Source organism: Marmota marmota, unplaced genomic scaffold (assembly GCF_001458135.2).
Source record: "Marmota marmota marmota unplaced genomic scaffold, marMar, whole genome shotgun sequence".
Taxonomy (NCBI): Eukaryota; Metazoa; Chordata; class Mammalia; order Rodentia; family Sciuridae; genus Marmota; species Marmota marmota.
The window spans coordinates 1650029-1672204 of record NW_026000221.1 but is presented as its reverse complement, the minus strand read 5'-3'; the positions used below and the strand labels follow the sequence as shown (position 1 = coordinate 1672204).

At 49.4% G+C, this 22176-nt stretch overlaps 1 protein-coding gene across 4 annotated transcripts; it reads right to left on the bottom strand.

Moving 5' to 3' along the window:
* Positions 1-717: 717 nt before the first annotated feature.
* On the bottom strand, positions 718-15140 carry Slc34a1 (solute carrier family 34 member 1). 4 transcript variants are annotated; one of them, XM_048792262.1, is made up of 13 exons: positions 14994-15140; positions 13453-13570; positions 13170-13319; positions 12955-13083; positions 12738-12881; positions 11532-11643; positions 11191-11386; positions 11015-11110; positions 5341-5410; positions 4949-5116; positions 3006-3122; positions 2782-2906; positions 718-1880 (listed from the first exon to the last, which is right to left on the bottom strand). In XM_048792262.1, the coding sequence occupies exons 2-13, from the start codon at positions 13559-13561 to the stop codon at positions 1464-1466; spliced, it is 1833 nt and encodes a 610-aa protein (XP_048648219.1). In that variant the 5' UTR covers positions 13562-13570; positions 14994-15140; the 3' UTR covers positions 718-1463. The 4 variants fall into 4 exon arrangements, with proteins under 4 accessions (XP_048648219.1, XP_015344024.1, XP_048648220.1 ...); XM_015488538.2 differs by having other exon boundaries at positions 718-1858; XM_048792263.1 differs by lacking the exons at positions 718-1880; positions 2782-2906; positions 3006-3122; positions 4949-5116; positions 5341-5410 and adding an exon at positions 9119-10023.
* Positions 15141-22176: the final 7036 nt, after the last annotated feature.

Below are 22176 nucleotides of genomic sequence, written 5' to 3'. Positions count from 1 at the left end.
TTTTTTTTTTTTTTTTTTTTTTTTTTTTTTTTTTTTTTTTTTTTTTTTTTTGACAGTCTTGCTAAGTTGCTGAGGTTCTCTCTATGTTGCTGAGCCTGGCCTCAAACTTGCAATCCTCCTGCTCAGCCTCTGGAGTTGCTGGGATTATAGTCATGAACCACCATGCCTGGCTACTATACTATGTTTTTAAGGGATAAGGGTAAAGAAATACATATATATAAGATCAGTACAGATGTAATTAAAGAATATTTTCCAATCCACAGTGGGCTGAATCAGCAGATGCAAAACCTGTGGATACAGAGGTCCAGGCTGTACTTCCACCCCTTCCACTTGGTGGAACACCAGCAAATGTTGTGAATGGGTGACAGGATGGGTGTGGTTGCTTGAGAGCAGTTCTGGAGCTACTAGGCACCTGAATCTCCCTACTATGCCTCAAAAGAGGGTCCACCGCTGGGTGTGGTGTTACACACTTGTGATCCTAAGCAACTCGGGAAGCTCAGGCAGGAGATGGCGAGTTCAAAGCCAGCCTCAGGAACAGCAAGGTGCTAAGCAACTCAGTGAGACCCTGTCTCAAAATACAAAACAGGGCTGGGGACGTGGCTCAATGGTAGAGTGCTTGCCTAGTATGTATAAGGCACTGGTGAGGCACTGGGTTTGATCCTCAACACCACATAAAAATAAAGGTATTGTGTCCATTAAAAAAAAAAGACTTCCAAATGCATAATGAAATTTTAATTCCTTTCTCTTTTTCATGTGGCAGGGGTGGGAAAGGATTATAATGGTGGTGCTGAAGCCCTGGATGGGGATGAGGAGAATGGTGTCATGGGGGAAAGAAGGTGGCACAGAGGGGCTGAAATTCAATCAGTGACTCAGGCACCCACAAATGAGCACAAGCAAACAGCCACACAGTCACCCATTCAGAGCCACCCTTACTCCTGTCCGTGGTAACCAGTCTTGTGTACACAGGGACACAAGTGCAGGCCTCCATGCACACATGCCAAGGACTCAAAATCATACCCAGATCCCCTGGAACCTGCACATAGCTTCCCACTGGTATGTCTTTGCACATGCATGGGATCATACACGTGTACACAAATACAGGCTTCTCCACCTATACACATAGACACAGACCCCAAACACACGTGCACATGAACACTGCCTCTCAGTCACAAGCCCAGACCTCGATGGACCAGCATAAGGACAGGCACACACACAAGGTGGCATGTACCACATGCATGCGTGCACACACACACACACACACACGCGCGCGCATACTCACACACACCTTTGCCCTTCCACGCTGAGTTCTTTCACAGGCCTTTCCCTATTCCAGGAATTAGTCTGGTCCTGCAGCCTAGAGGCGGGTGGCACTGTGGTGAGCAGGTAGTGCAAGGCGGGGGGAGGGTGTGGCAGGGGGCAGTTCCTCCAGGAAGACCCTGGCAGGCAGCTGGGGTGAGCGGGGCTCAGGCCTGGCATAGCACAAGGTGGCACGGGTGATGACGCGGTCCAGGGGCTGCAGGGAGTGCATCCAGCGGGGCAAGAAGTCCCACGTCTGCAGCCACTTGGGCAGGCGTCCAGGACTTCGACTCTGCAGTATATTGATGAATGCCACAAAGGCCAGCAGGGCCCCAAAAGGTGCACCCACACCTACCATGGCCTGCCAACCTGCCATGGAGATGCCAAACACCAGCGAGGGCAGCAGCAGGAAGCACACGAGGAGATAAAGGACAGCGAACCATCGGTACTTGGCGGTGCGTTTGCCCAGAGCCTTGGCCATGCGGATGGGCAGGCGCGTGCAGGGCAGCGGGTACCACAGCAGGATGCCCGAGATGTTGAAGAAGAAGTGGCAGAGAGCAATCTGCAGGGAAGGAGGGGAGGGGCTGAGGGGGGCAGGGCCTGCCATGTCAGGTCAACAGGGACAGTTATTAAGGAGCCCAACCTCATCTGGGCAGCAGGAAAGCCACTATTGAGAGCTGACATGCCTACAAGTGGCGCCAGAGTGGCTGCACTGGTTATTAAAATATTAAGATATTAAGTTGGTAAATAACCACTGCCCTCAACTTTTGTCCCTACTGACCCCTCTCTCAGGAATTCCCCAACAAATACTGCCAAAATCCAGTGGCCAAAAGATAAATACTAGTTTCTGGCTCACCATTCTGGGCTCTTAATTGGTCAGTGTCTTTTTTGGGTGGCTTCTAGAACAATTTCCCCTTTGCCATCTGCCTCTTCCCCCCAACTATACTCATCCATGATCCCCCAGACTGGGCCAGGTCTCCTCTTACAGTACTGTTTTTGGTACTGAGGATTAAGCCCAGGGGCACTTAGCCACTGAGCCCCAGTCCCAGCCCTTTTTAATATTTTATTTAGAGACAGGGTCTTGCTGAATTGCTTAGGACCTCTCTAAGTTGCTGAGACTGGCTTTGAACTTGGGATCCACCTGCCTCAGTCTCCTGAGCCACCAGAATAACAGGCGTGGGCCACCACACCCTGCCTTCTCATAGCACTTCTTATAGCGCAAGTCCAGCTTGCTATTACTTTTGGTGTGATTATTGAGCAATGTTTCCAATGCCCAGGTCTCGAGGTGGGAATCAAGCCTACTTTCCCATAATGGCTTTCCAGGGATCATTTTGGGTGGCCTCAGTATGCAGTCCAAAATATTTGTTATATGTGGTCACACCCATGGTCAGTCTTGTGTACACAGGGACACAAGTGCAGGCCTCCATGCACACATGCCAAGGACTCAAAATCACAGCCACAGGCAGGGCTGTTCTCCCAACGCACCTGGAAGGAGCTGGACAGCTTCTCCTTGGGGCTGGCCAGTGCAGCCAGGATGGCCGTGGTCGTGGTGCCAATGTTGGAGCCCAGCGTGAGCGGGTAGGCCCTCTCGATGCTGATCACACCCAGTCCTGGCAGGCAGGGGGAGAGGATACAGAGCCTCCCCAGCCTCCTCCTTCAGCCCTTCCCCTCCCAGCCCCCCTCCCCTGCTATTCAGCGCAGGCACTTACCGATGAGTGGGGTTATGGCCGACGTGAACACAGAACTGCTCTGGACAACAAAGGTCATGCCGGCGCCTACCACCATGGCAAAGTAGCCTGTGACCCAGGTGAAGGGGGCAGGCAAGTCTGCAAGGAAATCCCATCCCAGCAGGCAGGGTCAGTGGGAGAGCACTGGGAGAATAGGCTCCCTCTTTGGGGGGAGGTATTTGGATGCCAGTCCCCTGCTCAACTTCAGTGACTTCCACTTCCCCATCTTTGATCTTGCGTTAGAGACCTCTCTTGCTTGGTGCCGTCATGGTACCATGCCCCAGTTGTTCCCTCTGCCCAGAATATCCTAGTCAGCATCTAAATGTGGTCATCCTTTAACATCCACGAAGGTTGGGTCAAGGATGCCTGTGGATACCAAAAGCCATGGATGCTCTAGTCCCTTCAATAAAGTGGTATAGAATTTCCAGGCGTGGTGGTGCATGTCTGTAATCCCAGCAGCTTGGGAGGCTGAGGTGGGATTGTCACAAGTTCGAGGCCAGCATCAGCAGCTTAGCTTAGGCCCTAACAATTTAGTGAGACCCTATCTCAAAATAAAATATTAAAAAAGGGTGTGGCCCCTGGCTTCAATCCCTGGTACCTACATAAAAATAAATTTAAAAAAATTTTAAAATGACATAGTATTTACATATAACCTATATACAACCTCCTATATACTTTAACTTATCTCTAGATTCCTTATACTATTTAATAGAATGGAAAGACTATGAAAATATCTGTTGTATTGTATTGTTTATGGAATAATGAAAAGAAAAAGGTTTGCATATGTTCAGGACACATGCCATTATTTTTCTGAATATTGGTGATCCATGGTTGATTGAATCTGTGGACTTAGATCCCAGAGATACAGAGGGTCAACTATATTTAGCTTCAGGCTCAGCTCAGATAGCACCCGCCTGCTAGGAAGCCCTCCCTGACTCCCCCCATAGCCCACCCTTTTTGCTTTTTCCTTCTCTGAGCTCCCTGTTCCCACATGTCATTCAGCCTCTCCTAGTACCAAGCAGCATCCCCAAAGCTCAAAATGAAGTGAACAATGAAAATCAGCTGATGTCACTCCCCTGCCCCAAAGCCTGCGTGCTTTCCCATTACCTACAGCAAAGTCCAGGCTGGGAGCAGAGCCTAGAGGCCCTGAGATTTGGCTTCCTCCTCATCCTGACCTCGTTCTGCCTAGAGACAGAGCCCTTCTGCTCCCATCACCCTCTGTTTGTACCACAAACCAGACAAGCTGGGTCCTGCTTCTGAGCCTTTGCACTTGCTGTTCTCTTCATCTGGAATGTTCTTCTCCACATTTGTTTTTTTCTTTTTCTTCCTGAAGACTGAACCCAGGGCCTCACCCATGCTAGACAAGTGCTCTAGTATGAGCTACATTTAAGCCTCAGCTCAAGGTCTCCTTCAGAGACCTCTGACCGTCCCTTGAAAAGCACCTTTTCCATACTCTATTGCATTGCCAATTTTGTTCTCCCCTTCGCAGTTACCTTGCCCTTTCTCCAAATTTATCCCCCTCATTCATTTATTTTGCACTGCCCATCTTCCCCTTCTGGGCTGAGAGCCCCTTGAGATCAGGATCCATCTCTACTTGCCTCACCCCTGTTATCCTGTGGCATGCAGAAGGAGACTAACGTCTATTTGTCGACTGAATTAAATGATGGCCTCTGGGAATCTCCACCAGCTAGAATGGAATTACAGCCAGAGGCAGCCCCAGTTCCTCAGCTGTCAGTACCTCAGGAATTTCCAGAATTACCCAGTCCAAACCCTTCTTTGTTCACACCGGGAAAGAGGCTCACAGGTGGTAGGGGTGTGCCCAGATCTAGGCAGTGGCAGGACTTGGCAGGATCTGGAAGGAACCATTTTGGAGCCCTGCCCAAAGCCCTGTCCTGCAGTCTTCCCACCCACTGCTCATGGCTCACCAGTGTTGATGACCTTCTGGATGACCTTGGCCACCTGGCCCTTGAGCAGGGAGTTGAGCATCTTGACGAGGAGGATGAGGCAGGTACATAGGAGCACCAGGGAGCCAGCCAGCAGGATGAGTCCCACAGCCAGGTCAGGCAGCCCCGTGTCCACAAAGATGTGGTTGCCTGCAGGAGGTGGTGTCAACCGCTGAGAGCTGACCCCCATTCCCACATTTGCTACCCATTGGGCTGTGAGCCTAAGGCCCCACCTCTTGGGTCACCAGCCCTGACCCAAGCCCAGGAGCTGGACTGATGGACAGCTGTCTTTCCTGGGGCTGGACAACACATGGTTGGGCAGCTCTGTAGCTGCCCCTGCCATGTAGGATACCTCCCATGTTTCAGGTACTTACATTTCTCCATGGTGGCATTTCCAAAGGTCTGGCTGGCATTGGCCTCTGCCCTGGACATGGAAGTGGAAACCTATATTAAGAAGAAAGTGAAATAGAGCATCTAGGAAAACAGCCTGAGGTTGGGGGCTAAGATGGGAAAGTTGGAGATAAGTTTGCAGGCTCTGTGACCATGGACAGGTCTCTTGCCCTCTCTGAGCCCAAATCCTCCACTGAAAAGATGTGAATGCAAAACTTGCCACACAAGCATCTGGCTGCAGTAGGTTCCCTGCTTACTCTGTCCATTAAGCCACTGACCTGGCTATCCCTGGGGCCTCCTGATTGCCAAATCCAGGGGCATCTTGTCTGTTTTCCTTTCCCTCTCAGTGGCATTGGATGCCATGGACCATGATTCCCCTTTCCTGAAAACTCTCCTTTCTCCCTTTTTATCATCAGTCTCTTTCTTGGTGTACCTCCCTCTTCCCCAGGACACCCTTTCCCCAAAGGCACAGTTTGCCCGCTCCATTCTCTCCGTGCTCAATTTCTTATCCTGAAGGGATCACATAGAAGGGGACAAGTGGTGGGGTCCAGCCCCCACATCTCTTCCTTCTCCACCTACTATCAGTGAAATGAGGGTGTCTCCCAGGGAGACCCAGATTCAGAGGGCCACAGGGCTAGGCAAGTAACCTGAGCTCAAGGCCCAGACAGCGCGTGGAGTGGCTGGAGAGTGTGTATGGGGCCTGGAGGGACAGTAACTACTTAGATCTGGGCCACTGTCTCCATCCAGGGACATAGTCCATCATGGACCAATTCTACAAAAAAGACAACAATTTTGAACTTTTAGATAAAGTCTCCCAATCTCTATAAATGCTGTACCCACCCTGAGATTTACGTTATGAATCTAGGAAGCACAATTCTAGGGTCAGCAGAAGCAGTAGCCTGTCTGGCCTCCGGACCACCTATTTGTAGTCTCCTTGGATAGCCCCATTGCATTATCCAAAATGCAGCCTGAGTTTCCTTACCTTTCTCCAAAGAGCCCAGAGACAACAGAGTAGTTGGGTGGGCTTGAAGGGGAGAAGCCCATCTCACAAAAGAAGAATTGGGCTTCAGTAAAGAGTGGTAACTCCCAGGGCCACACACCAGCAAGGGCCACCAGGATTCTAAGCAAAATTCAAGAGCTACAACTTCTCCCTGTTTTCTCATTCTGCCTCTGTTGAGAGCTGATGTGAGCCCTCAGGGGCTCTATGTCAGGGACCTTCTGACCCCCTCTGTTGCTGAAGTTCTGGGATTAGCTGGCGTACTGGCACCTTGACGCTTACGGTTGCTTTAGGTTTTGTTCCAAACTGTGTGCCATTTAAAAAATGTATGACGGGCTGGGAACGTAGCTCAGTGATGCAGCATTTACCTAGTAGGCAAAGGCCCTAGGTTAGATCCCAGCACCACAGGGGGGGAAAGATGGAGATAAGAACTGTTTATGGCATCTGGTTTTAACATCAGGGTTTATTTTAGTGGGATGAGTTCCCTCAAATGAGACAATGTGCTCATCTGCCTTCTCAGTTTGCTGTGTCTGACCCTTGGGGCACAGTCAAGCCTGGAGGCCTGAATTACAGGCCAGGAAATAGAAAAATCATCTCTGATGGCTAGAATGGAAAACCAGGCTGGGGAGTGATGGTAGCTACAGTGTCAGCAAGGGAGAGAGCTGGGTGCCAGGGAGAGAGAGAGCCAGGTGTTTGCTGTTGGGCAGATTTGAGTTCAAATTCTTTTTTTTTTTTTTTTCTCTTTTAGTACTCGGGGTTGAATCCAGGGGCATTTCACCACTGAGCTACATCCCTAGACCTTTTAACTTTTTATCTTGAGACAGAGTCTCACCAAATTACCCAGGCTGGCTGAATTTGTGATCCCCCTGCCTCAGCTTTCCAAATTGCTAGGATTACAGTCATGTGCCAACACAGCAGGCCAAATCCTACTTCTCATACCAACTACTCGGATCAGTCAAGCCACCTCTCTGAGTCGGTTTTTTTTTTAAAGCAGGATAGTAGCTGGGGTTGTGGCTCAGTGGTAGAGCACTTGCCTAGCACATGTGAGGCACTGGGTTCAATCCTCAGCACCAAAAAAGAAAGAAAGAAAATAAAGCAGGATAATCTTGGTTCATGACAAGTTTTCAGTAAATTGTGTCTCCAAATAAGCAATAGATGATTTCCCTCCCCAAACCCATTCAGGGTCATGTGGAATGTGGTTGAATTCCTAGGTCAGGACCAATGGCCCTGGGAGTTACCAAGGATCCTGACCCTGTGGGGAGGAGCTTGGTGACCTTCCTGGGGGTGCCCAGCCTGGAGGCCTAGAAAGCAGATGACTCCCTGAGACAATTGAGTGCCTGCCCATCCCGTCCCCACTAACACTAACCTGGTGTCGGCCCAGGGATCTCCGGGGAGAGGGGCTTATGGGATCCTGGAGAGGCTAGAGGATGATGAGGAGCTTTGCTGGGGTCCCACCTTAGGGAAAATCAGGGACAGGGCAAGGCGGAGGGCTAAGACCTTTGGTTTTGGTGTTTGTTCTATTTTGCTTTGGGTGATGGAGACTGAACCCGGGGCCTCACGCACGCTACACTTAAGCCCTACCACTGAGCTATTTCCCAAATCCCACTCTGGAGTTTTAAAATGTTGATTTTTCTATTTGGGGGTGAACCCACAAGAGAAGTTAGAGATCTTAAAGGGCAAAAGGGGAATGTAGAGGTAGCAGCAGGGCAGAAAGGTGGGTAGCCTGCAAAATCAGCTCCCATGAACCAAGGGAAGGGAGCATACCCTGGGACAAGACAAAGGGAGCTGATGGAAACTCCAGCCTAAATAATAGAGCTGGAAGGCCCAGGATCAGGAGCATATTCCTAGGATGGGACCATCCTGTCTGGGCCTGCGGTGGAGGTGGAGGCTGGAGGAGAAGAAAACAGGTTGGGGAATGAGTGTTGAGGGTGGAACAGAGTGAATGGGCCTTCCATACTCCTGGGCTCCCCCCATAGCTGAGCCATTTTCAGCTGTGGGACACTGAACCACACACTTAAGCCTCTGGCCTCCAACGCCTCCTATAGGACCTGAGGTCTACAATGCTGTGCGACTTTCCCCAGGAGCTTGATTGAAAGGATCTTAGAAGAGGGAGTTGGGATTTTAATGCCTGCAGGGACACGCCCAATTAAGGAGACGCTTCTGGGAACGGAAGGAGGTTATTAAGCTCACAGAGGACTGTTGGGCTCCAAGAATCCTTTCCCAGGGGAGACACACACAGGGTGTGTGCCAGTGAAATAGTTTTCCCTCTGGAGGAAGGGGAGCTCCAGGTCTTTGTTCCTCCGAAGGCCGGACAACTCCGGACCAGCAGCGCCATCTGGTGGCTATGAGGAGAACTCTTGAGAACGACACCCATTTCCCACCTTGGAATGTCTCTCAGAGTGGCCTGTGACATTCTCAAGTTACTCTGTGGCATTCAAGCCTAGGGGTGGAATGGGAAATGAACACATATAGTGGAACCCCAGGCTGGAATCTGGGAAAGGTAGCGAGATGAGGAGTCAGGATTCTACCAGGACTTGCGCCCCATCTCAATTACATGAATTAAAGCAAACCACTGTGCCTCTCCAAGGCTATGATGCTTGCGTCCCATGTTGCAAGTCCTCAAAAGATGCTTGTTTAAATCAGGCAGGTATGGTTGGCAATCCGCAATGTAATCACACAAGAAGGTAATTCCTAGGGTAGTGCCAAGGTTCTTGGAACCTCCAGAGATGTTTGAAAAATCAGCCTCTGTTTTTTTTTTTTTTTTCCTCCAGACTCCTATTCTTTCCTTGGTGACATAGGTTTCCTGGAGAATGGTTTGGGTCAGGTCTCACATGGTGAAAGCTGGAGGCAATGAGAAGTGGCTGGAAGTATAGGGGAACTTCGTGGTCAAAGGAAAAACTTGGGTGCAGTCTTTGGTACAGGAGGAGTCACCAACGCTTATCACAAGAGCACACACAATGCTGCATGAATCCCATTCCCATAGAGACAGTCCCAGAGGGAGGGTGAGAACAGGGATCTCAGATCCCCCGCTCCCAGCTACTTTCCAAGCCAAGAAAATCCAACCTGCTCTTCAGGGATAGGTTTTCTGATGGAGTAGGAACATGAAACCAGTGCTTTGGCAATTGACAGCTGGAGCGGAAGAGAAGAACCTGAGGACAGCCCCAGCCAGGTGAACTTGGATAGTCATTCACATCACTGAGCTTTAGTTCCCTTTAGTGTAAAATGGGGTCCTGCCGTCCTCTTTGTCAGCACTGCAGGAGGATTATCCTGGGTGAGGAGGCACACCCTGCAAACGGGACCTCAGTCCTGCTCAATGCTGCAGCAGGTGGACAGTGGGCCTCTCAGAGGAATCGAGGCTTGAGGAATGAAGCTCTTTTCCATGGCTTGTTTTTTTGTGGGTGTGTGTGAAGATCAAAAGGTGTGATTCTCTCTCTTTCAGCTTTTGCACTGGAAGTAGAGAGGCGGTGGTATTCCAGAGAGCTCACTGAGTGCCCAGAGAGCTCTTCGCTGACATGTTAAAGAGGTCACAAACCAAGCTTAAAAGCTGTCTGCAAGGGCTTTTTGATGTCAAGCTGCCTTGAACTCTCAGACGGCCTGAGCTGGAGCTGTGTGCCACTTCAGATGCAAAGGAACTCTGTAGGGCCACTCGATTGAGTGCTTTCTGTTCATGCTGGGATAAAGGTCCAGTAACATCAAGTAGTAAGTGGAGAGAATGAGGGCAAAGGGCTTGTATTGTGTGCTTCAGATTTCCTTGTAGCTTGTTCTAAATGGCGTCACTCCTTATATGCAGCAATTCAGAGGCAAATTTGGGAGATCACGGTTTGGATGAAGCATTTTCCTTTTTATGGCTGAGTAAGAAAGTGTGCTAATTGCTTGTGTCCTGTTAGCCTGGTATAATGGCTGGTTCATGAGTGTCCAACCAATCTGAACAGTTTTTTATTCCAGGCATCAGAAACTGTGCAAAGGCATAAGGGGCTCATACCTGTGACTGTCTCCAGAAGGAGCCCCTATGCCAGCAAAAGTGGCTACTGTGTCTCCAAGGTAGTCTCCATGCAACAGCTCATCTGGCCTGCTCCCGAGCCAAATTCCTGTTCATCTTACTCTTCTCACTCCCTCCCCTCATTACCTGGGCCCCAAAACATGGTAGAGCTGAGTCACTAACCCCACTGGTACACTCTGGGCTCTGACAGAGTAGGACAAGTTCTGGCAAATTTCATAGCCTCTCTGAGCCTGTGTCTCTACCTGTGAAACCAGAGGGTTGAACTAGATCAGTGGTTCTCAAACTTGAGCATGGAGCAGACCCAGAGGGTTTGTTGAAGCATAGACTGTTGGGCCCCACCCTGAGTTTTTCTGATTCAGTAGGTCCAAGGTAGGGTGTATATCAGATGCACCTGATTTGCATCTACTTTGCATCTCCAATATGTTCCCCAGTGGTATTGATGCTGCTGGTCCAGAGAAAACACTTTGAGAATCACTGGGCTAGATCAATTACATGCCAACTCTAATTGACTGGTGATGTCTGCCTGAAGAAGTGTGTGAGGATTGGGGGGATTCACAATGTCTGCCATAGGCAGAGTGTCACAGAAAGAGTGCCACATGTATACTCTGGCTAAATGATCCCCAAGGTCTATTGAAACCAATAGTCCAAGTCTGAGACTCACCTCCAAAGGTTCTGGGTTGCACCAGATTCGGATGAGACTGTGGTTCCTCAGGGACTCATCCCCTGTGGCAATGCTGGTGATCACAGACTTGTCCAGCTGTGGGCAAGATGAGGGCAGAGGGAGTGAGGGTGAGGGCCCTTATTATCCTCCACCCCATGTCAGGCTCTGGCCCCCACCTGGATAATGAGCTTTGTGAAGGGCTCCGTGATGATCTTGAGAATGTCAGGGGCATCACGGCCACCACGGATGTTGAAGGAGGCAACCACAAGTCCAGTGACATGGTGCAGGTAGCCCGTGGCAGCCTCAAGGGGCAGCAGGACCAGAACGGACAGCCAGTTAAAGCAGTCGTGCACTGTGGCCCCCGCGAAGGCCCTGGACAGGGAGGCCACGTTGCAGGGCGGCCTGGAGCCTGGGTGTGTTCGTGCTGGGGCTCTGGGCATGCAGGGCTGTCCGCCCCCCACCGCCACCACAAGCATAAGTCTCCACCCTAGTGTTACCCCCCCCCCCCCCGCCTCACCGCCGGAAGTCAGTTCTGTCTCCTGCCTGCATCAAAGCCACGATGGTGTTGGTGACAGAGGTACCAATGTTGGAGCCCATGATGATAGGGATAGCAGAGCTCACCTCCAGCACTGGGAGAATCAGGAACCTCTTAGCCAACTGGGTGGGTGCCACCTAGCTTCACACCCACAGGAGCTCCTGCCAGATCCATGACCCATGTCCCAGCCCCAAACAGCCTTTCCTGCCATACTGTTGATTGCCAAGATGGAAGGCCACAGGTCCATATGCGCAAGTGTTGTGTATTCCCAAGTGTGTGTCTTGCACTCGTGTGACTAGAGGCGAATGGGTGCATGTGTGAGAGTGTATTATGAGGACTCATGTGCCATATGCAAATATATATTTGTGCTTGTGTATGCACAGACACATGGAGTGATGGCTGGCTTTATGTCAATTTGGCTAGTCTATAGTACCCATTTATTCAGTCTAGCACTAATCTGGGTGTAGAGCTATTTCATAGCTGTGATTCTCATCTATAATTAGCTGACTTTAAGTAAAGAAAATCATCCTTTTATTTTTAAAAATATTTATTTTTTAATTGTAGTTGGATGCCATACCTTTATTTTATTTATTTTTATGTGGTGCTGATGATCGAACCCAGGGCCTCGCACATGCTAGGTGAATGCTCTACCGCTGAGCCACAACCGCAGCTTCAGACAATCATTCTTGATAATCTAGGTGAGTCTCATCCAATGGGATGAAAGGCCTGAAGACACAAACTGAGGCTTCCCCGAGGAAGAACTCCTACCTGTGGACTACAGTGTTGGCTTCTGCCTAAGAATTCTAGTTTGACCTTTCAGATGGCCTGCCTGTGGTTTTCAGACCTGACCAGCCTCACAATTATGTAAGCCAATTCTTTGCAATAAATTATATATATATATATCCTATAGGTCTGGTTTCTCTCACTGATACAATGCATGACTGTGTGGCCATATGAAGATGAGCTCTCCATTTGCTCCCCTCCCCAGCTTCCCGGGGTACCCCCTCTGGCTCAGATTCTTGGCCAGACTTTAGAGGACAGAGTAGGAGATGCTGGAACCCTGCCCTTTATCCTCAGTTCCCTGTCCCTGCTCCTGCCCCCATCCCTCAGCCCTGACATGCTTCCCTAGCCCCTGCCCAGGCCACCCGGACCCCAGGCTCTTTTCCTAGCCCTGCTGGGCCAACTCACAGCCAGAGGAGACCATGCTGACAATGATGGATGTGGACGTGCTGGAGCTCTGCACCAGCACGGTCACCAGAATCCCTACTACCAGTCCCGCCACGGGGTTAGACAGGATGGCATTGTCCTTGAAGATGTCACCAGCCACCTTCCCTAGGAAGCACAAGCCAGCATTGTCTGAGGTCCTTCCAATACCCTTCCCCTTCCCTGTCCACCCAGGCCCTACCTCCAGCCAGCTGGAAAGCTGAGCTGAGCACGTCCAGGGAGCAGACAAAGAGGTAGAGGAAGGCCAGCATCAGCGGCACCTTGAGGAGCATCACACCAGCCTGGCGCAGCTTCTGGGCCAGCCCAGGCTCTGGAGGTGGGCCAGGCATGAGCAAAGTGGACCAGGGACCAAGGCAGTGACTGCCCATGCCCTTGCCATCCCCCCACCTGGCCCACCAGGCTTCTGCTCCTCCTCCAGGGCCAGCTTGGCAGGTAGTGGGTCAGGGCACTCCAGGACCTCCCCATAGGGGCAGCTGTGCTCTGTGCGGGCCACTGGGCTCAGGCTGGGGAAGGCATAGGCAGATGTCCCTGGGATCCTGTGCAGGACTGAGGTTGGTCAGAAGTTACCAGAGGCCCCAGCAGCCCAGGGATGGAAAGAGCAGGTAGAAGGTTAGGGACCTCACCCAGGATGTGGGCAACTGTGGGCAAGCGGGGTCCGGGGTGTGGGAACAGCACTCACCCTGTGGGCTGGGCACATAGGCGAAGGCTGCCCCGTGTACCATGTGCCCTGCGCGGACTGGAAGTGGGGAGACGGCAGGGGCCCCCAGCCTCTCTCCATAGGACATCATCCTGGATACCTGCATGTCAGGGAGCAGTGATGTGAGGGACAATTGCTGTGTCCTGGATACTCACACCCACACACATGTAGATGCACATGCACGAACACCCATGGTGTGTGGTGCCACCCAACCTCTTCCTGGACAAAGCCAGAAATGCACCTCAGGAGCTCAGCACAAATATGGGCATCTATTCATTCATTCAGCAAGTTTTATATTGTGTATGTGGTATTGGGGGTTGAACCCAGGGCCTCACACATGCTAGGCATGTGCTCTTACCACTGAGGTGCATCCTTAGCTCCAGGAAGAATTATTATTGATGATGATGATGATGATGATGACGACAATAGTACTGGGAATGAACTCGAGGGTGTTTTATGATTAAGTGGTGTCCCTAACCCTTTTTATTTTGAAACAGGGTCTTGCTCAATTGCCCAGGTTAGCTTCAAACTTTTAATCCTCTTGCCTTGGCCTCCCAAGGTCCAGCAGCTATTTTTGAGCATCTACTCTATCCAGGCTGTGAACTAAATGCTGGGGTACAGTGGTGATTCAAGACAGAAACAGCCTCTGCCCTCAGAAAGCTTAAAGTCTAATGGGGAAGCAGACATAAATGAATTAATCTCTCAGTGGATGGAAAATGGCAAGGGGTGTTTTGATAGATAAGATTAGAGTACCCCAGCAGTTGTGGGCTCATGGGGGAACAAAGAAACAATCAAGCTGAGATAACTGGATGCAGAGGAAGAAGGGCAGGTGTGCATGGGGAAGGAGCCCAGGAACTGGGATGGTGGCCATACACAAGCTAGAGAGAGCCAGGGAACAAGCAGTGTCAGCAGAGGCTGCCTGTGTGGGCCAGGGCGGGGCCATGCAGGATATTTTTCCATCCTAAGAGCAAGGACAAACCATGGATACCTACAGGCTCATGGGATCAGAAGTGCACACTCTTGAGTCTGTGGTTCCCTGTCCTGGATCCCAAAGTCCTGGATTCCCCTTACCATGCACTTCTGTCCCCCAAGTGGCAATGAACAACTAATGAGAGTCTTTTCCACAAATGAGGCTCAGACCAGGAGCTCTCTAAGGTACCCCCTGCACTGTCCCAGGAGCTCCTGGCTACCAGGGTGGGGTACCTCAGCTTGCCTCAGCATCTCGCCCCATTGTTCCCCAGGCCCTTGACGATCCAAGCAGGGGAGGGTGCAGAGCTGAATTTCAAACCCCAGAAGAGAGCTGGGACTATAGCTCCCTGAACAAAAGAAAACAAATCAAACCCAGGAAAAGCATGAGTTTTTTTTTTACTTTGGGGGAGTGAGGCCGGCTGGGCTGGGACTGGGATGTTACTGGAAGCAGGAAATGGGATCACAGAGAGAACAGAGACAGGGCTGAGTGATGGTTATTTCCTAAGAGTTGGGGAGGGGGTAGTAGGAGTAGGATGTGGGGCTCCTAGACTCACCTTGAGGTTCTTTGTTCCAGCTCCAGTTCCAGCTCAAAGAAACCTGCAGGGGCCTAAGGAGGAGCTGGGACCCTCTTCTTTATACCTTTGGGTCAAGGGCAAAGTCCCTAGAATCCTAGCTACCCTCCCTCTGTTTCCCGATTAACCTCACCCCTTAGATTCCTCACAGTTAATTGCTAATCGTCAACTCTGCAGGGGGAGTCTGTGGTCAGGCTGTCCCTCCTCCACACAGACACTCAGCCAGACAGGGTGCAGACACATCCCCTGCTCCCACGCACAGACACTGACGCCCCTATACACCTTGTTCTCAAGGTCCTGAGAGAGATTAGGTAGCTCCCGCTCCTTCCCTTCCTTCCTGTCCTCACTGGACTCCCCAGAGAGTGGCGCCCCAGAAAGTGAACATCCTGTGGCCTTTTCATGCGTCTGGGGAGTTTGTGGGACTGTCTCTGGGACGTCTGTGATGTCTGAGAGAAGGAATATGGGAGGGAGGAAGCACCAGGAGATAAATCCAGAGAGGCTGGGGTGTTGACTTGTGGAGGTCTCTGGTGCCTGATCATGGATCCAAGATGTGAGACTGTTATACAGAGTCCTTGGGAGAAGACCCCAGCCCCAGTGGTCCCAGGCTCTGCCACACATCCCAATATGCCAATCAAAGAGAGGATCGGCGGTGAAGGGCAGGAAAAGAGCTTTAATAAGTGTGGCCATGCCGGGAAGAACAGAGACAAGAACACAGGAACCAAAGATCTGTCTTCAAGGAATTGACAGAAACTTTCAGCTTTGTAAAACAAACAAACAAAGAACAACAACAACAACAACAAAAAAAAAAACCGGGGAACAAAGGGAAGGGTTGGGGACTTGCATGGTGGGGTGGGGGGGATGGTGGTTGCATAGCTGGCAGGGTAGGTCATGTTGGTCAGGACTGGTTGATCATTATCTCAGGACTGGTTCTGTGAAGCTTTGAGAAGGACATCAATGCTTGAGCAGGCAATCAGGCTCCCACTTAGGGGGGCAGTTCTGGTTTTGTCATGGGGTTATTGCTGCCGCTTAGAGGGACAATCTCATCATAGAATGATCTGTTCTGAGAGACTCACTGTTGCTTGGGGGTAGTTTGGGTCCCAAGTCATAAAGATGCTTATCAACAATGCCTGTTGTTCCTGGAATGCAAGATAACTGCAGAAGAAAGTGACTCAGAGGTAGGGGGTAAGCTGGTCCCATGTGCCATACAGTGTAGATTCTGCTTACTGGCACTTCTTTTTTGCTTAAGCATTTGCATGACTCTTAGTGCTTTGAAGTCAATTTTAAGAGTGCACAAGTTATAAATACAGAAGAAAGAGCAACCTACCAAATCTAATAAGGACCCCGAAAATTTTCATACTAAGACTGTATGTAGATTTCAGTTTGTGTTTACTGTAAGTTGATCAAAACATCTGGAAGAAAATGACTAAAACTGTTTGCATCTTTGTATGTATTTATTACTTGATGTAATAAAGCTTATTTTCATTAAAAAAAAATGCAAAAGGGGTCAGAGAAGGACAAAATGGAGTTGGTTAGGTCAGTGATAGGCCCCTCTTTCAAGACTGTGAGAATGTGAAGCCACTGGCAGACTGGGAAGTACTTTATCTGCATTTTAGATTGATTTCTCTGGGATGGGGTTGTGATGTATCAAAAAGGAGGGGATCTAAGCTGGATGCAGTGGTGTACGCCTGTAATTGCAGCAGTTTGGGAGGCTGAAGCAGGAGCATCGTGAGTTCAAAGCCAGCCTCAGCAACTTAGAGAGGCCCTAAGCAACTCAGCGAGACCCCGTCTTTAAATAAAATATTAAAAAGGGCTGGGGATGTGGCTCAGTGGTAAAGCACCCCTTTAATCCTCAGTACCCCCCAAAATAATATAAATGGAGGAGATCTAGAAACAGAGAGACCAGTTAAAAGGTCCAGGGAAGAGATGTGAGGCTGCACTAAGGTGGGAACAGAAAATATAGAGAGGAGAGGATGCATCCTAGAGATACTTGGGCAGTAGAACCAAGTAATGGGGGGCAGGAAGAAGAGAAAAAAATATGATAGGATTGGGAGTCTGATGATGGTACATGGACTACATGGAATTCTGGAGATACAGAGGAGTCTTAGGGAACATTTGAGAAGCTTATTTCCCTTTTATGGGACTGTGGAGTCTGAATTGGGGCCTAGATTCACAAATAAGAAAGTAGCTTTTGGATGAGATTACAGATACGAAAAGACAAGTAATTGTGAATTCTACTCAAGAGCTAGCTTAGGAACTGAGTAACCTGCCTAACATCATCAATCCAACCTCCTTGTGGCTCATCCATTCACCACCAATCCATCCCCCTCGCTCCCCAGCCGGCCCGTGAGGGATGTGTCTGTCCATCCACTCCTCAGCACATCAGTTGAGTTCTTACTCCATGATGGGCCAAGACTGGCAAAGCCAGCTTCTCGTCTGGTCTAAGCAATATCTGACTCAGCTTAGGATTCAAAGGCAGGTCACTTCACCTCTCTACTTTTTTCACCTATAAAATGGCAATTAATTAGCAATGTTTCTTCTGCAAGTTGAGACCCACAACCCATCCCAGTGTCTAGGACAGCCCCTAGGACAGCCCCTTCAGTTGTCTTCTTCATCCTTTCATGTCCTTTCACTGAGCCTGCAGGATACCGAGATGCCCCAGCCACAGGGATGGCCCTGCCCTATGTCACGCCAGCAACTCTTCATGACTTACCAGCTGTCCTTTGATTTCTCAGGGTCCCTTGAGCGGCAGTCCCACTTAACATCTTCAGGGTAAGGCAGACCCAGGCTTTTTCCATCAAGGAGGATGAACATTTCTGCACATTTGATAATTAGGTTAACTAGTCAATATTTAATTGATAGTCTGAGCACAGCAGTCATCCACTAACTTTCTGTGAAGTGACCAGGAGCAGAGAACAAGCCAGCCCAGATTTGGATATGTTCTCGACCACAAAATGACAGTTTAGGACACAGAATGCACAGGGGCAGAGGGTAGAGGAGGTGGAGGTGCTGCTGGGATTGGATTTTTTTTTTTTTTCAGTGCTGACAGACAATTGAACCCAGGCCTTGCACAATGCTAGCAAATGCCTTGCCACTGAGCCACACCCCAGTCCACTCTGCTGGAATTGGTTTGGGGCACAATGACTGCAAGCCTGATTTACTTGCCTATGTTCTGGTTTATTGCTGCTGACCCAGGGGCCTGTTTCACTTTGGAAAGTGTCCTGGTTTGGACAGCAAACCATCTAGTCAGCCTGTTTGTGGGGGATTCTGGGGAATGGAAGTGCTAACCATGAAGTCTTCAGGTTAGCCAGGAACAGTAGTGGACACCTCTTATTACAGCTACTGGGGAGGCTGAGGCAGGAGGATAAAATGTTTGAGGCCAGCCTGGGCAACTTAGTGAGATCCTGCCTCAACACTTAAGAAAAAATAAATAAATAAAAGAAAGAAAGAAAGAAAATAGAAAAGAATTGGATTGTAGTTCAGTGGTAGAATGCCCTTGGGTTCAATTTCCAGTACTGGAAAAATTTTGTTTTCAATTCTCAAAATAGCAAAAAGGAAAATAATCCTACTTCTCAGAAACAGCACCTTAACATTTTGGAATATTACTTTCATCCTTTTTTTTTCCTGTCTTTTTTTGAGGGGGGGTACCTGGAAGTGCTTAACCACTGAACCACATCTCAGCCCTTTTTATTTTTTTTTAATATTTATTTTTTAGTTGTAGCTGGGCCTTTATTTTTATTTATTTTTATGTGGTTCTGAAGATCGAACCCAGGGCCTCGCACGTGCTAGGCAAGTGCCCCACCGCTGAGCCACAACTCCAGCCCCTTTATTTTTTATTTTGAGACAGGGTTTTGCTAAATTGCTCAGGGCCTCACAAAATTGCTGAGGCTGGCCTTGAATTCACATGATCCTTCTGCCTCAGCCTCTGGGAGCTATTGGGATCACAGGCGTGTTTTCTATAAGACTATATCTTACTCTTTTCTCATTTACTATTAGATCAGCCCTTTCCTGTGTAATTTCTTTCTTTCTTTATTTTTTTATCTTTCTTTCTTTCTTTTCTTTTCTTTTTTTTTTTTTTTTTTTTTTTGTAGAAAGGATCTGGATATGTTGCCCAGATTGGCCCTGAACTCCTGGGCTCCAGTGATCCTCCCAACTGAGTAGCTGGAACTATAGGCACACACCAGCATGCCTGGCCAGATGTTATTTTTAATGATTATCACATTCCATCATGAACTCTGATTTACTTAGTAAAATTTTGTGTGTCATAGCACCTTTTCAGGCTGGAGGGAGTGATTCGGGTAAGGTTGGGGTTCGTGTGCAAGTGGAAGGGGTGTCAAGTCAGACGTAATCATTCCTGAATCATGTTGAGATACATTTGTTACTGAGCTCTTGCAGTATTACCTCTCCAACTGTGAGTTTTCTGTGGCTGGGACAAATACCTGACCTAAACAACTGAAAAGGAGGAAAGATTTATTTTAATTCATGGTTTCAGAGATTTTAGTTTGTGGTCACTTGGCCCTGTTGCTTTGGGCCTAGGTGGTACTGGTCATCATGGTGGGAGTACATGATAGAGGAGGTTTGTTCAAACTCACAGCAGCTAGGAAGAAAAGAAACCAATGGGAAGGGGCTGTGATCCCAATATCCCTCTCAGCGGCATACCCCACCCCCAGTAACCTAATTCCTTCCTTTAGGCCCTTCCTACTGAGGTTGCTACCACCCCAACAGCTCCACAGGCTAGTGACGGGAGGATATTTAAGATCCAAACACCATCCTTGGGCTCAAAGTCTATATAAGCATGGTTCTGGAGGCTCTCTGGGCCTGAGAAGCCCTGCATGGCACAACCAGTGACCCTTGTTCACATGACCTGTTCTCCCTTGTCCTGCTTGGGTCAAACTCTGAGCAGGAGCAGTCACATCCAAAATGCTCCTGATGAACTAGGGTTCTTCCCCCTCTTTTTAAAATAAGGTTATGAGGGGCTGGGGATGTGGCTCAAGCGGTAGCGCGCTCTCCTGGCGTGCGAGCGGCCCGGGTTCGATCCTCAGCACCACATACAAACAAAGATGTTGTGTCTGTCAAAAACTAAAAAATAAATACTAACAATTCTCTCTCTCTCTCTCTCTCTCAAAAAAAAAAAATAAGGTTATGATTTTTTACACTTTGAAGTCTACATTCCCAGTCATCATGGAGCTTGGGGCTTAGTGGGGCAGACAATTATTGATTAAATGTATCCTAAGAGATATAATTCCCAAATGCTGTGAACACATCCAGCCACCACTTCCAAAGGCATTTTCCTAGGGCTGCTTCAGCCCTAGAGAAAGCAATGGAACTTTGGAACTGACCAGAGTGGCTTTCAGAACTCCTGAAATCAGCAGAGAAAGTGGCTCCAATCCAGCCCTGAAGCATCTCATCTCAGTCCCTCTGTCCCGGCTGCCTGACTCCCCCATGGTTGGTGACAGAGTCTGTGTATTCCTTTGATGGTAGCTCCCACTCTGTCTGTGCACCAGGACTCTGACCACAGCCTCCCAAGAGCCTCTTTGGACTCAGGTCCTGGCTGACTTGGGATGTCTCACATTGGGAAGAGGTACCTAGGGGGAGCCATTTTGAGGAGAAGATGCCAAGATGCATCTGTACAGGCTGTGTTGGAAGGGCCTCTGGCAGAAGCAGTTGGCTCTGCGGGTCTGAGAACACTGAGAACCTCGCCCCATCCTGGGCCTCCTTTGCGTTCCCGATCTTCATGTGCAGCACTCGGCCCATCCATGGAAGCCAGACACCAGGAAGGCATCCTCGATGCTTGCTTCTCCTCCTCCTCTTGGCCTCCAATCCTTCCTCTTATTCTCCCAATTTTACTTCTCTAGGAGCTCCCCGATCCTCTCACTGTTGGACATCTCTGTGGTGACCTCCCTAGACTGAGCCACTGTCATCTTCCCTGAGGGATTGCAATGCCCTCCCAAATGTTCTGCCTGCATCTGCCCTGGCTGCCCCTCAATTCTTTCTCCAAAGAAAGCCTCCAGTGACCTTTCAAGAATCCAAAGTTAATCATGCCACATGCTTCCCTTTTAAAAACCTGCCCCTGGGGGCTCTGGCTTAGTGGTAGAGTGCTCGTCTAGCGCACCTAGTGCACCTGAGGCACTGGGTTCGATCTTCAGCACTACATTAAAATAAAATGAAGATGTCTACTTACAACTAAAAAATAAATATTTTAAAAAACCCATAACTTAAAAAAAAAAAAACCTGCCCCTGACAAATGCTTAGCATAAAAACTAGCATGTTACCCAGGCATAGTGCACATGCCTGCAATCCCAGCAGCTCAGCAAGCTGAAGCAGGAGGATTAGAAGTTCAAAGCCATACTCAGCAATTCAGCAAGACCCTGAGCAACTTAGTGAGACCCTGTATCAAAATAAAAAATAGAAAGGGCTGGGATGTGGCTCAGTGATTGAACACCCTTGGGTTCAATCCCTGGTACCAAAAAATAAAAAATAGGGGCTGGGGTTGTGGCTCAGTGGTAGAGCGCTCGCCTAGCACGTGCGAGGCCCTGGGTTCGATCCTCAGCACCACATAAAGATCAATAAATAAAATAAAGGTATAAAAAATTATAAATAAATAAATAATAAAAAACCACCCAGCATCTTGTCAAAGCCCAGGAGGAGCAGTGTGACTTGGCTTCCTGACCACCTTGTCGGCCTCAGGCTGTGCCTAGGAACTCACACCCAGGGAGAATGTGTATAGAGAGGACAGCAGGGGCCCAGGCCTGAGGCTAGAGGTGTACTCATATTTAAGGGAGGTAGAGAAACCAGTAAAGGAGACTAAGAGGACAACTAGCAATTAGGAGAAGAGCAGAAGAGCAGATCCCCAAATGCCAGTGTTGACGTGTTTTGAGAGAGAGCGCTGCTCAGCTGGGTCAAATGCTGCTGAGACTTCAGGTAATCTGAGAACAGAGTGGATTTAGCAACCAGGGGCCCGCTGACCTAGGAGAGCCATCCTAGGGGAGGAGCTAGCTGCCATGGTTTGGGTAGGAACAGGTGTGAGCGAATGACAACAGCATGGCCAGCGCGAATGTGAGAGGCTGACACACATATTGAATTTCATCCCGCCAATGAAAACGATTTTCCCAGGAATGGCATGAACAGAGGCAGAGAACAGTCCCAAGAACAAGTGTGCGCGTCCAGG

Bases quoted from the DNA above. Each gene is read 5' to 3' on its own strand.
- Slc34a1 (XM_015488538.2), bottom strand. From the start codon at position 13,561: ATGATGTCCTATGGAGAGAGGCTGGGGGCCCCTGCCGTCTCCCCACTT. The intron at 5,117-5,340 runs GTAAGTACCTGA...CACCTCCTGCAG, and splicing joins AAATGCCACCATGGAGAAAT to GCAACCACATCTTTGTGGAC. The intron at 2,907-3,005 runs GTAAGTGCCTGC...CCTGCCTGCCAG, and splicing joins GGCCATAACCCCACTCATCG to GACTGGGTGTGATCAGCATC.